Source organism: Suricata suricatta, chromosome 2 (genome assembly GCF_006229205.1).
Source record: "Suricata suricatta isolate VVHF042 chromosome 2, meerkat_22Aug2017_6uvM2_HiC, whole genome shotgun sequence".
NCBI lineage: Eukaryota > Metazoa > Chordata > Mammalia > Carnivora > Herpestidae > Suricata > Suricata suricatta.
In genome coordinates, this window is record NC_043701.1 from 156739211 (window position 1) to 156754346 (window position 15136).

A 15136-nucleotide genomic window follows, 5' to 3' on the forward strand; every position below is an offset into this window, starting at 1 on the left:
AGGCGCGCGCGGTCCGCGGGGCGGTGCGCCTGCAGCGGGCCTTCCTGCGCGGCCCGCTGGGCGTGCTGCGGCTGCTCCAGCTGCTGGCCGGCGCCGCCTTCTGGATCACCATCGCCACGAGCCGCTACCAGGGCCCCGTGCACTTCGCGCTCTTCGTGTCGGTGCTCTTCTGGTTGCTGACCCTGGGCCTCTACTTCCTCACGCTGCTGGGCAAGCACGAGCTGGTGCCCGTGCTGGGCTCGCGCTGGCTCGTGGTCAACGTGGCGCACGACCTGCTGGCGGCCGCGCTCTACGGCGCCGCGACGGGCATCATGATCGCCCAGACGCAGAGCCACAGCTACTGCAACCTCAAGGATTACCAGATGGCCTGCGCCTACCACGCCTTCCTGGCGGCCGCCGTCTGCGGCGGCCTCTGCCTCGGCCTCTACCTGCTCTCGGCGCTCTACGGCTGCTGCCGCCGCTGCCAGGGGGAGCAGGAGGTGGCGTGAGCCGCCGCGCCGCGGGGCGGGGGCCCTCCCGACACCGGCGTCCCCGTCTTTCCTGCCGCCGCCGCCCCGCGCCCGTGCGCCTCGGCACCCACCCGTTGCCCCGCGCTCCCTTCGCCGCCAGCGCCCAGGCGGCCCCGGCCCTCAGTTCCCGCCCGACGGCAGTGGCGCCGCCCACGCCGTTCGTTTCCAGGGACCCGGGCAAGGCCACGTCCGAGGAGCTGGCCCCCATGCTCAGCCTGGACGCCCGAAGCGAAACCTCGCGGTTCCTCGTCCCCTTCCCTACCGAGATGGAGACGTGTACCGGCGCCGCGTAGATCCGGGGGAGGCTCCCAGTTGGAACCGGCCTTCTGGCTGCGCCACTGCCCCCTCCCTCCCGCCCCGCGGTCGGAAGAGCACCCCGCTCCTTGACCCCTCTCCCAGCCTCGAGTGCTGTGAAGGGCAGGCCCGCAGCGGCGGGCGGAGCTGGGGACAGGCCTCCACGAGTCCTGGGATGAGCGAAGAGTTTTAGCTTGGGATTGTGTGAGCATCCTGCGCGGTCTGTGCTGTGATGTTGGGGTGGAGCCTGCCTGCAGGGGTGAGGATGGATTGGAAAGGCCCGCGGGCTGCACCTTGGCACCTTTGGAGTCTTCTCTCGCCTCTGCCTGCTCAGCCTTTGTCCGCGCGGTCCTTGGAGGCCAGGCCCAAATGCACACGACTTTCCAGGCCTCACCTTACCAGCCTTACTCTCACGTGCTTCAGCTCCCCCACCCCAACCTCCCAGTTAGGGCCCACAGATCCATAAGGAATGTCAGGTGAGCCTCACCCCGTTTCTTGGGAAAGCCAGAATAAGATTGGAACCCCGTTTCCTGACTTCCATTAGAACCCTGTATCCAGACTCCTAGTCCAGCACTGTTTACATTAAAGCAGTAGGTGTTCCCAGGAACCCCTGGCTCAGGAGCTTTCCTCTAACAGGGGGTTTCAACACAAATGGGTTTGTCAAAGGTGCTATCTCCACTTGGAGATTCACGATGCTCATTAGCACATCAAAGGCTCTGAGAAGTCCGGCTGTAAAAGAAACCCAGGTAATTTAGTTTACAGTGTTAACTGCCTCTGGACCTGGACCAGTTAGTTTTTGCCACTTAAGTCTTCCAAGCATCCTTGTCCTGGCCTGGCTGTCATTTCATTCCTAAGGGATACAACCCATTTCATTCCTAAGGGATACAACCCATTGAAGATCTGGGGTGCTCCTTTTGTTTCATGGGGAATTTCTCCAGCGGAGGGAGGGCCTGAGGGAGAAGATTGCTGTCCCTGCCAGCCCCATGAGAGACCTCGGAACTGGCAGATCTGAACATTCCTCTACATTCTTTGCAAAATGAAGCCAAAGTTATCCAGGTGGTTTCCAAGAATGCCTGTAAGAGATGCCAGCATGGACTGTGAGCAACTGGCAGGAGGGGTTCAAACTCACCGAAGAGAAGGAAACTCCAAGCAGGGGTGAACGGCTGGCCCCCCCTCCGTCAGGTAAGGTGCTTCCTGATTTCCTGGAGGGGCGGTAAAAAACACAGAGCTCCCTTTTCTGAAAGTTAAGGGGTTTTTATTCAGAGCAAGTTGAAGGGGTGACCACAATGTCCAAAGAGTTGTGCTAATTCAACCTTTATGCTAAATCCTTCAAAGGTCTGTTCTTTTACTTTTTTGAATTTTTTAAATGTTATTTATTTTTGAGAAGAGACAGAGTGTGAGCAGGGGAGGGGCAGAGAGAGAAGGAGACACAGAATCTGAAGCAGGCTCCAGGCTCTGTGTTGACAGCTCAGAGCCTGACACGGGGCTCAAACTCACAAGCTGTGAGATCATAACCTGTGTTGAAAACGGATGCTCAGCTAACTGAACCATCCAGGTGCCCCAAAGGTCTGCTCTTGAAAAAGTTCAGCCACCCTGTCTGGGTTAGAAAGTAGAATAGGGAAGGCCAGATGTGTTTTCATGAGTGTGTCTCTAACGCTTCGGTAGAGAGGTATGAGGCTTGCTGTTGCGGTTGCGAAGATCTAGATGGGAGTGAGGGGCATCGTGACATTCATCTAGGGCTGCTGTGCGCCTGGTGCTGCTTGAAGCACGTGAACATGTGTTTCATTCTCTTAACAACCCTACTGAGGTGAGTTCTGGTATCCTCATCTTGCCTGGGAGGAAGATGAAGCACAGAGAGGTTAAGTACCTTGCCCAGAGTCTCCCAGACGGTAACTGGGGGGCTCGGATCTGGACTCTGGCAGTTTGGCCTCTTCAGGACCGGGCTGTACTATATACAGTAGGGAGTCAAGACATGTTTGATGCTGCTAATGTGATTACTTTTTTAAAAATTCAGGTAAAATATAGATATACATAGCATAAAATTGACCAGTCAACATTTTTAAGTGTACAGTTGGGTGGCACTGTCACGTTGTTGTGCAGTTGTGACCCACCATCTGTCTTCAGAATGGTTTTCATTTTGCAGAACGGAAACTCTGTCCCCATTAAACTTGTGGTTATTTTTGTAGTTGTTATTGTTATCTTCTGTCCTTCGGGAAATCCTAGAACACTGAACCCTTCGCTGCCTCATTTAGGCTGGAGTCCTGCAGCCTTACTGCAGGCGGGGCACCCACTCCATCAGCAAGCCCTGCTGGTGCCAGCCAGAGCCCGGGGCTCAGCTTTTCCTGGGTCCTTGGGGTGCCTGGGAAGCCCAGTGACTTCGGTTCTTCCGTTGCAGGTTTCCATGTTGCTGAGGCCATGCAGGTTCCCAGAGCCGGTCATGCGGTTTTGCTGATGTCTCCCAGGGCAGGGGACGCCTGCTTCCCTGGGCCAGCAGGGGGCTGCAGAGTGGGGAGACCTGACCGCCACCTCAGCCCAGCAGCTTCCCTTCAGCACCATCCGATGGGAGATCCGGGATGAGTGAAGATTCATTTTACCTTAACACAAGAGAAATCCTGATTCTCCTTGTGCCAACTTGGGCAGGAGACTCCAGACGCCTGGAACTGAGCCGTGCACCTCTGTACCCTCAACAATGGGTTTTAGCTCCAGCCTCTTCCTTTTCCTCTTTTTTCAGATCACCATTTAAGCTGCGTATTCAGCTCAGAACCAGCCCCCAGAGGATCTCTTCTTAGCCCCCCAGCTCATGGTGATCTGCCAGGTGACCTTACTCAGGAGTAGACCTCTCCTTGGCCTTCATGCTACCTTATCCATCCAGATGTGCCTGAAACATTCCAGAGCTCACAGGCTCTTGTAGATGTGCCTTCCTGCTTGGCCTCCAGCTGCCTCTCGAGATGTGCGAAGGACTTGTTAAACGCCCCCACGCCCATCCCCTCCTCCCCCTTGAGACTGTGTACCTAGGAAGGGCTACCTGACCTGGCCCAGAATTTTTGAATACTGGGGGCAGCTTCATTGGCCTCCTTCATGAGACTCTAGGACTTAGTCTAGCCTGAGACCACCGTGGGCTCCTACCAGTCCCAAAGTCTAGGACCACTTGCGGACCCAGGAAAGAAATTAGCTGGTGTTCTACAAAGGCCAATAGAGAGAGTGGGAGTGGGTGGGGTGAGGGCCAGTAGCGAGAGGGGACCAATGTGCCTCATTTAATAGTTTAGTTGTGATTATTAATTTGCTCTTCTGAATAAAATTTGGTTTGTCTGATCTTGGTGCACGTGTCTTCTCCCCTGGCCCCCTGCAGTAACTCCGAGTACTGGGTCCTCCCGGCCTCCCTCCGTCTTCTCATTATGCCACACTGTCTTCCTGTCTGCCTCCCCAGCTTCCGATTTCCTTCTGGGAGGGAAAGAAACATGAGTTCACAGCTTTTCAGTTCACTTAGGGCAAGACACAGGAACCAAAGACAAGAAAACGGCCTGTGTCTGCCCCTGACAAAAGCTGGTGGGAATTCCACAGGCTCCTATCCCGGCTCTCAAAAGGTCCCTCTGTGTTTGGAAGCCCCACTGCCCATTGGGCAGGCACAGAATAACTGTGGTAATGGAGCCGACGGGCCCTGTTCTTGTCCGATTCCATTGTATCGCAGAAAGGGAAATGAACCCTAGGGTGGAGTGGTACCCTGCCTGGTGTCACGGAGCTGAGAGGGGGTGGAGCGGGGTCTCCGGGGGCTCAGGCTCCGCGTTGCCTCCTGGACACACCCTACCTGGTTTTCTCTGGGTGCCAGCCACAGCCTGCACAGCCTGATGAATAGATGTTCTGGAAAGGGTAGGAAAGAGGAGTCAGCAGGCTTCCTTGCCAGCTGCTCCTTCCTGTGCCCTGAACCTGATGTCTGCAGCCAGAACATAGTATTCTCCTGGCAGATGGAAAACTCACTTAGAACAGCTCCAGGCAGGGATCTGCTGCTGGGTGTGTTCACACCACTCTCCTCCAAAGCACCCTCCTCAGCACTACACACACACACACACACACACACACACACACACACTCTTCTTCATGGTTCGGATTTCCAGGGTGGAGGAAAATGCTGAGGACCCTCCCTTATGCCTTTCCTCCCTTTGTGTCTATTCATGAATTCCGCACAAAATAGAAAGTGGACTCCCTTCATGTAAAGGTTGGTAAGTCCCCTGCTCTGTTACGGCTGTGGAGAACTTTGTATTTGAATGAAAATATGCTTCCGGGGCGCCTGAGTGGCTCAGTCGGTTGAGCTGAGCATCCGACTTTGGCTCAGGTCATGATCTCACTGTTCATAGGTTTGAACCACGCGTCGGGCTCTGTGTCCGACAGCTCAGAGCCTGGAAGCCTGCTTCAGATTCTGTCTTGCTTTCTCGGCCCCTCCCCTGCTCATACCCTACCTCTTTCTCTCTCAAAAATAAATAAACTTAAAAAAAGAAAATATGCTTCTACTTGCATGACCTTATTCGATCTAGTCAACAATCTTAATGGTTGGCATTGTCATCCCCAGCTCATAGGGGAAATAGAGCCTCAGAGAAAAGAAGGGCCTTACCCATGATCACACAGCTGGCCAGCGGCAAGACTGGGACTGGGCGATGGATGTTCTCTCACTGCCCTTGGCAGCTGGGAAGTCCTTGTTCTCTGGCATCTCTGAAGTTTAGGTGGAGTTTGGTTTTCACTCCTGGAGATCAGGTGTTCAGAAATGGTCTAATCTGACATTTCCGGTTTAATGGCAGGGACCAGGGACGGGGGGGGGGGGGGGGCACTTTGAAATAAGACACTTCTCTTCAGGGACATAACTGAGCCCACCTGAGTCTGGGGAATCTGAGGATTTGCTCATTTATGTCTGTTACTTTTCCTGTTTTTCTAAGGATGGGGGTGGGGTGGTCAGTGGTGAAAAAGGAAAGCTAATAAAACCTACATTTTCAAGGATAGAAGGAAAGCAGGGATGTGAGAAAGATATGGTTAGCACTATTTATTTATGTTTTTATTGTTTTATTTGTTACTGTAGTTACTTGCAAAATAAAATACCAACATAATGCCCTTTAAAAAAATTAAACTGTGCAGAAGAGTACAACGTAAAAAGAGAAGCCATTCAATCATCCTAATATCAAACCCTAGCGACAAACTGTTGCTAACTATTAATTCTCCTTCTTTAATTTTTATAACTAATCAAAGTAACATGGCTATGTGCGCACACACGTGTATACACATATACGTTCGACTCTTCTACCACTTGCTCTTTAAAAGTGATGATGATATAATTCTAACTTTTTCTAAATGTCCACGTGAATAGGGACTGCAAGAATTTTTTGTACTTTCTGGAACCTTTATAACTTTCTCACATCCGTTAACTTTGTCACTCCCTTGGCTGCTTCCTGTAGAGATCTTAGTAAAACCCTTAAAAGGGGTGGGTCCTCTTTTACAGATGAGTGAATGGAGGCTTAGGAGGGGATGGGACTCTCCAGGTCTGTGCTCTCTGTCCCTCAACCCTGCCAACAGTAGCAAGGAGAGGAGGGAGCACTGGGGTGGCTGTATTCCACCTCACAGGCAGTCTTGGGGAAGAGGAACGCCAGCCACCAGGGCTGGTAGGGGCAGATGAAAAGACAAGAGGAGGGCCTGAGGCTCTCTGGGCCCTGGGGTGGAGGTGGGGGGGTGAGGGGGTATGTTGGGGAGGTGGCCAGAACCCAGAGGAGGGCACCTGGCTTAGCCAGCAGGAGGGTGTGGACCGCACCCCCCTCCCGCCCCCACGGAATCCCTGTCATGTTCCTGATCTGAAAGCGATTTTGCCGTCCCCGTTCCACGACCCCATCCATTCCTCTTGAACTGGATGGCTATTTGGGATGCCGCGGGCACCAGGGCTGTGATGTTCCCCCTCAGGGCTGACGTTAGGGCAAGCTTCCAGAGGCGGAATGTGGGGTCTCCAGGAGTCCTGATGGGGGCGCTCCAGTGTCCCACTTGTAAACTTCTCCTTCTTTCTTTATTAATTTATTTGGAGAGACAGAGAGACCTCAAGTGAGAAAGGGGGAGAGAGAGAGAATTCCAAGCAGAGCCCAATTTGGGGCTCAAAGTCACGAACTGTGAGATCAAGAGTGGAAATCAAGAGCTGGTTGCTTAACGACTGAGCCACCCAGGTGCTTCTGAGTCAAGGTTGGCAAGAGGGGAGGAAGGGAACTAACTTTCTGAGATGGTTGCAAGGAGCCAAGAACAAGGAGGATACCTTCTACAACATCTCTCATCAACCCCACAAGCCCAAGAAGTATTAAATACCCCCATTTGCTGGACATGGAGACGGGCTCGGAAGGGTAAGCTGATTTCCAGGTCACTGGACTTACGTCGCAGTAACAAGATTCGAACTCAAGTGTGTGCTACCATGCCGTGCTGCTTCAGAGGATTTCCCAGCACAAAAACTGTTTCTCCCCGCCTTCCACAGACCTTATCTAGAGCTCAGCTGGAGTTTGTACAGTTCAATTTTGAGCTAAGGCAGGAAGGATAGACTGTGAAGAAAATTACATCATTACATGTCTGAATCATGTCAGTTACACTCTTCCCAGTTTACAATGAAGTTAGGTTAGGGGCGCCTGGGTGGCTGAGTTGGTTGAGCATTTGGCTTCAGCTCAGGTCATGATCTCACGGTTCATGGGTTCGAGCCCTGCGTCAGGCTCTCTGCTGACAGCTCAGAACCTGGAGCCTGTCTTCGGATTCTGTGTCTCCCTCTCTCTCTGACCCTGCCTTGCTCGCCTTCCCTGCTCAAAATGTCTCTCGCTCTCTCTCTCAAAAACACTAAAAAACAGTGAAGTTATAATCAGCTCCCTCAGCTGAAGCCACTCTCCTGATTCTCCCGATTCCTGGAGACAGCCTGTCCGTCTTCCTGATATAAGAAGGACTCAGGACTCAGGCTGCCCCTGCACGTAGCCCCCCTTCCCCTTGAGGCCTCATGTGGTAGGTATGGCCACCTCACCTGATCCCAAACATAGATACAAAACCCTCTGCCTTTCCAAGTCTTGTTCTGTAGTACTCTGTGCTGTCTCCTCCTGTGTTCCCCTGGGCAGTTAATAGGACTGGCTCTGATTTTCAGGTGAGCCTCAGCCTGTGATGTCAGAAGTGAGGCCAATCTTTTATTAGTTGTCTGCTTTTAGGCTATTTACTAAAACTCTTCCTCTCAGTTTCATGATGTACTAAACAAGGTTAATGCTGGTGGCCACCTCACTGATCTGTGGGAAGGACTCACTGAGATGATGCACACAGATCAGAGCGCCCGGTGACCGGTCACTGCAGGTCAGCTCTCAGCTGTGTAATGCTGACGGGGGCGGGGGGAGGGGGAAGGAGGGGTCGGGCTTCAGATATAATGCTTGTAAAATGCTGAGCCTGAGCCACATGAGTGTTACTTCCCTTCTCCCGGACTCCCCCCTGGCTCCCTCCACACCTGAGAAGTGACAATCTCACCAGCCACGGATTGATCCCTTGACTGTTCTTTCTTGCGCTCAGGTTTGAACTTCCTTGAAAGATAGCACAGATGTGTCAAAAATTAGTTATCTGTGAGAAGTTTGGGACCCTCTTCTTTCCTCCAGGATCCAAGGTCCTTCTTTGCATTCCTTTTTATTGCCTTTTACAGTCCGGGAGCCTGCTTTGTGCTCCAACCAGTGTCGCCTTCTGCCTCCTTTCAGCCTGGAAGGAGGACTCCCTGTTCTCATTTGTTTCTTTAGGTTCTAGTCCATAGAGAGAGAGATGAGCTGACCATGGATTCTCAGTGCCAGCAGTGACAATTTCACAGACTCCCCTCATTATGTGTTTGCAGGCTCCTCCATGACTGCAGTCAAGTCAAACTGTCCAGGCGCGGGGGGCAGGGGACGTTTCTAAGTGGTTGGCTTCCCTCGCTATTTCGTATCTGAGCATTTCACAACATGTTCCTCACTTCCCTGGTAAACTGTAAACTCTGTTGTATTTCTTGGCTTGTCACCTTCTCTTCCCAGCCACCCCTAGGAACTTGCAAGATTTGTTTTTTCTTTTAAGTTAAAATGATGAACTCCTGGCTCAGTTGGTAGAGCATGTGACTCTTGATTTTAGGGTTGTAAATTCAAGCTCCCCATTGGGTGTAGAGATTACTTAAAAATAAGATGCCAGAAGACCTACATGATGGAGTCTTTTTGTAGTGACCATGATAGTGATGATGATACTATTGTTGATAATGGCATTAGCAGTAATAAAGATTATGCAATGTCCCCATATTCTTGTGTTCAGTTTGCAAAATATTTTTACATCATTACTTCATTCCATCCTTATCTGAACAGATAAACAGTTCAGATAATAACTGCATTTTTTTGGAGTGCCTGGGTGGCTCAGTCGGTTAAGCATCCGACTTCGGCAGGTCATGACCTCACAGTTCGTGGGTTCGAGCCCCATGTCGGGCTCTGTGCTGACAGCTCAGAGCTTGGAGCCTGCTTCAAATTCTGTGTCTCCCTCTCTCTCTGACCCTCCCCTACTCATGCTGTTTCTCTCTGTCTCAATAATAAATAAACACAAAAAATAATTTAAAAAAATAACTGCATTTTGTTAGGGGCGCCTAGGTGGCTCAGTTAGTTAAACATCTGACTTCAGCTCAGATCATGATCTCACGGTTGAGGAGTTCGAGCCCCACATCGCGTGAGCTTAAGCCCCCCTTCATGTGAGCCCCACTTCTCTCTTTCCTCCCCCCTCTGCCCCTCACTCATTTGCCCCCCTTTCTCTAAAAAAAAAAAATAACTGCATTTTGTAGGTGATGCTCAGAAGGGTGAAGTGTTTGCCTAGGTATTTCTTTTTTAAACAGCTTTATTAGGATATACTTGATGTACATTAAACTGCACATAGTTTAAATGTGCACTTTGATAAGTTTTGACATACGTATGCACTCATGAATCCATAACAATTAAGATGGTAAATACATATAATGGCTTTTTTATTAAAGTAATCTCTTTACCCAACGTGGGGTAAAACTTACAACCCTGGGACACGTGGGTGGGTCAGTCGGTCAAGCGTCCGGCTTCAGCTCAGGTCATGATCTCACAGTCTGTGGGTTCAAGCCCCGCGTCGGGCTCTGTGCTGACAGCTCAGAGCCTGGAGCCTGCTTCAGATTCTGTGTCTCCCTCTCTCTCTGACCCTCCCCTGCTTGCACTGTCTCTCTCTGTCTCTCAAAAAAATAAATAAAAAACATTTTAAAAATATTAAAAAAAAAAACCTTACAACCGTGAGACTAAGAGTTGCCTGCTCCACCCACTGACCCAGCCAGGCCCCAACAGTAAATGTACCCATAGTGCCCCAAAGCCCCCTTGTACCCCTTGATAATTCCTTCCCATCTCCCCTACCCCCAAGCAACCACTCATCTGCTTTATGTGACTATCAATTAGTTTGTATAAACATAATATATATCTATGATGTGTGCGCTTTTTTCTGGGCTGAAGGGGAGGTGTTTGGCTTCTTTTACACAATAATTTTGAGATTCATTCATGGTACTATGGTAATAATAGTTCATTCATTCCTATCTCTGAGTATTAGTCCACTGTATGAATATATTTTAATTTGTTTATCCACTCACCTGTTGATGGACATCTGTGATGCTTCAAATTTTGGTTATTGCAAATAAAGCTGCTGTGAACATTCAGGCACAAATCTTAGTGTAGACATATGCCTTCATTTCTCTTGCATAAAGAGCTAGCGGTGGAAGGGTTCAGTCACGTGGCAGGTGTACTATTATTATTTTAAAATTGGCTATAGTTCAGGCGATACTGGTTGTATGTGTGTGCTATTGCCTGGCACTTGTATCAGTGCTGGTAATTCTGGACTCAGAATAAATTGGGAAGGTTTCTATCTTGTTCTGTTTGGAATCGTTTATATCATTTTATTGATGGGCTTGATAAAAATTGTCTACAAAATAATCTGGGCCTGATGCCATTGAGGAAGTTTATTTGTTAATTCTTTCTTTTTGAAAAAAAAATTTATGTTTATTTATTTTTGAGAGAGAGAGGAAGAGAGAGAGAGAGCAGTGGAAGGGCAGAGAGAAGGAGACAGAATCTGAAGCAGGCTCCAAGCTCTGAAGCTGTCAGCACAGGGCCCCAGGTGGAGCTTGAACCCACAAAGCATGAGATCATGACCTGAGCCCAAGTTGGATGCTGGACCAACTGAGCCACCCAGGCATCCCTGTTAATTCTTGCAATTTCTGTAATGGTTAATGGTCTATTCAGGATTTTTGGTGGGTTACCTACTGTAGTCCTTTGGTAGCATATTTATCCAAGCAGTCTCCCATCTAATTCTCCCACTTAGAATGTTTTTTTTTTTTTATGAGTAATGTCTATGCCTGATATGGGGCTCAAACTCACAACCTTGAGATAGAGAGTCATGTGCTCTATTAATTGAGCTAGCAAGGTGACTGTAGAATTAGAACTTCTTGAGGAAAGAATTCCAGGCTATATAATTCTATATTCCCATGAAAGGTACATTTATACAGTGGAATAAATGAATTTGATGTTTAACTCTTCCCAACAAGTATCTCCCAACAATCACCAGCTTAATTTAATAAAAATCAACTTGTTACTCACATACAAATCCATTCCTCACCTGTCAGACGTGCATATCCCAGGTCAGTGGGAGCCTTTCCACTGTGATGATTGAGGGACTCAGGCTCCTTCCACTTTGTGGCCTGGCCATGCCCACTGCGTCGAGCTGGCATTTGGGACAAGAGAGGAAGGAGTAGGTTTCTGACTTTTAAACACTTTGGTCTAGAAGTGACACTCCTTGCTTCCATTCACTTCCTTTGGTGAGTCACATGACCTCATCTATATGCAAGGGGGCTGTGAAATGTAGTTCCTGGCTGGGCGTCTGTTGCCCAGCTACAACTCTATACCGTGAAGCGGGGAAGGAGACTTTGTGGTGGACAGTAAACCGTCTCCTTCACAGGAGGCCACAAAGTTTTATAGCTGAGGTTTTCACTGCTCTGCTCTGTGAGGCTTTTTTTGTGCTTGTGTTTGATGAATGGCTGTTTTCATGGCTGCCAAGAGCTATTGAGTAAGAATGTAACTGCAGACATTCATTTCCTTGCTGTGTTTGTCTGACAACTCACTGTCTCACAGCTGGAAAACTCATTACTCATGAGTACTTCTTTCCCAGGTACAAGAACATAAAGATGTATTTATTGAACTCTTTTCGGAGCAATGGTGGTGAGCTATTAATCAAAAACTCTACTCAAATATTAAGTGTAAATACTAGAGAAAATGCAAATATTAAAGACAACCTCAAACTACACATCAGTCAAATATTTTATTTATTCACTCACTTTTTAATTGAAACGTAATTCATATCACACAAAATTTCACACAATGTAACATAAAATTTCACACAATATAAAAAGTCTTATTTTTAAAGTATACAATTTAGGGGTTTTAGTCTACTCACAGAGTAGTGCAACCATCACCACTATCCAATTCCAAAACATTTCCACCATTCCAAAAAGAAACCCTGTACCTGGGAGAAGTCACTCCTAACTCCTGCCCCTCCCTCCCGCCCCCAGTGCCTGGCAACACTCACCTACTTTCTGTCTCTGTAGGTTTGTCCTTTGTGAACATTTCATGTAAATAGATTCATACAACACGTGGCCTTTTGTGTTAGTTTCTTTCACACAGCATACTGTTTTCAAAGCTACCCATGTTCTAGCATGTATGAATACTTCATTTCTTTTTGCAGCTGGTTTAATATTTCATTGAATGGATATATTCCACTTTGTTTAAACATCAATCTTTCATTTCAAGATTTTCAGTTGTGGGGCGCCTGGGTGGCTCTGTCAGTTAAGCGTCCGACTTTTGACTTTGGCTCAGATCATGATTTCACGGGCGTGGAATTGAGCCCTGCATCAGGCTCCACCCTGAGTGTGTGGGGCCTGCTTGGGATTCTCTGTCTTCTCTCTGTGTCCCTACTCTGCCCATGCTCTCTCTGTCTCTCTCAGAATAAATAAACATTAAAAATTTTAAGTGTGGCAAGATACACATAATTTAAAATGTGCCATCTTAACCATAGTTTAAGTATACAGTTCAGTGTTATTAATATATGTTCATATTGTTGGCCAACCATCTCCGAACACTTCTCATCTTGCAAAATTGACAATCGATTTCCATTAACAGTAACACCGCAGTCTCCTCTCCCTCCAGCCCCTGGCAGCTGTATTCTACTTTCGGTCTCTGTGAATTTGACTGCTCTAGGGAGCACATATAAGTGGAATTGTACAAACTTGTTTTGTGGCTGGCTTATTTCACTTAACATTCATGACCTCAAGGTTCATTCATGTTGTAGTGTGTGTCAGAATTTTCCTACTTTTTAAAGGCTGAATAATCGTTTATTATATATATGCGCCATATTTTGTTTATCTATGCATTTGTTAGTGGACACTTGGGTTACTTCTACATTCTTGGTTATTGGAAATAATGTACTCTAAACATGGATGCATAAATATCCCTTTGCGATCCTACTTTCAGTTCTCCTGGGTATATACTCAGAAGTGGCATTGCTGGATCATTTAATTTTTTGAGGATATGACATGTTGTTTCCCATAGAGGCTGCACTATTCACATTCCCGACAATGGTGCACAAAGGGTCCAGTTTCTCCGCATCCTCACCAACGCTTGTTATTTTCTGTTTTATTCATTAATTTAAAAATAAGCATTCACTGAATATTTACTATGCCAAGGCTTTATACTTGGCAGAAACTGGAGCTGCCAGGATTTTAAGTTTCACTTTCCCTGCTCTCCCAAACAAAGGCGTGTTCTAGAGCTAGGTTGAAATGCAAAGTGATAGGTGCTTAAAAGGGACAGATCAGAGTTCTGTGTAAACACAGAGGAGGAAATGAGAAATTATTTGGGGAGAGCTTCACAAAGGACTTGACATTCAAGCTGGATGTTGAAAGGTGTGCGGGAGGAGGTCTGGTGGAGGAGGAAGGGTATTCTAAGCCTACAGAGCAGCACAGTGGCAGCTAGCCTCCAAGATGGCTCCCAGGATGGTCCCAGTGACTACCCCCTGGCAGTCACGCTCTCGTATAAGCCTCCCATGATACACTGGGACATTGAATAGTTCTGATCTGTAAGACCAGTAGGATATTGTGAAAAAGACAGTGTGTGACTTCTGAGGATATATCATAGGTCTTGTGGCTCCCTCTTGGGTCTCTTGCACTGGCGGAAGTAAGCCACCAGGCCAAGAGGACACTCAAGAGGCCGTCTGGAGAGTGCCAAGGGGTGAGGAACTGAAACCCTTTCCCAGACTCCTACCATAAGAATGCCAGCATCAACTTGTCAGCGGTGCAAGGAAACCGCTGTGGAAGTCAATTCTCCAGCCTCATCAAGCCTTCACATGATGGCAGCCCCGTCCAACATCCGACTGCAGTCTCATGAAGCTGGAGCCAAAACTGCCCACGAAGCCACTCTCCATTTCCTGACCAAAATCACCCCAAAGCCAAAAACCAGTGTGAGAAAACATATATTTATTATTGTTTTAAGCCAGTAAGTTTTGAAATAATTTGTTACACAGAATGAAATAACGAACACAGCTCAAAGCATGACAAAATCTGGTATGTGGTGGAAATGGTGGCAGGGGAGACCACAGACAGAAAGTACCAAGTTTAAAGTCAGCTCTGAAACCCCAAGGTTTATGTTAGAGTGGGTGAGGGAGCCATCTGGTGGAGGTAAGCTGCTCAGACGTTCTCTGCTCTTTCCACTCCTTTTTTCCAGCTTGTTCTACCCAGCATTTCCCACTAGTATTTCTCCAAGGGCCACAGTGAGGCTTATGAGTCAATCATGTGGGTCATACACAACGTCGCTTAGAGATACAAAAACTAATGTCGGGAAAATGTCAAGATATTACTTATCTTCTTTTCCTATTATGTTCTCCTTAAGTCTCTTTCATTTATTAGTGGCACTAGGATTTGGAGCAAAGAAAGGAGACTCAGAATGCTGGAGAAGGGAAAGATCTGGGAGAACTTCATTATACAAAATTCAGAGGTAGATTCCCAAAGCAGAGTCCAGCTGACCAGTCTCTAATGACCAGGGAAGTCTTTGTTCATCGATACTGGCCATGGCTGTTGTCCCTTTCTGGCCTTTAGAGACTTCTTGTATCCTCCAGGGCTCCCCCTCAAATAATGTCTAGTTCTTGAATAATATCTCTCAATTGCAGAGCTGCCAGGAGAACCAGTAATACTACTAGCCACAGCCAGTGTCAGACCAGTGATCCAGGCCCACTCACTGGGTGGTGAGATTTCAGGTAGTTAA

General features: G+C 48.3%; 1 protein-coding gene across 1 annotated transcript in view; it reads left to right on the forward strand.

Annotated features, from left to right (window-relative positions):
* Positions 1-4115, forward strand: part of MARVELD1 (MARVEL domain containing 1) — a 4255-nt gene extending 140 nt beyond the window's left edge. The window contains exons 2-3 of the mRNA XM_029920203.1: positions 3-1985; positions 3199-4115. Of these exons, the coding sequence (XP_029776063.1) occupies positions 3-488 (486 nt within the window). The 3' untranslated portion in view covers positions 489-1985; positions 3199-4115. The remainder of the gene's footprint in view (positions 1-2; positions 1986-3198) is intronic.
* The last annotated feature ends 11021 nt before the right edge of the window (positions 4116-15136 follow it).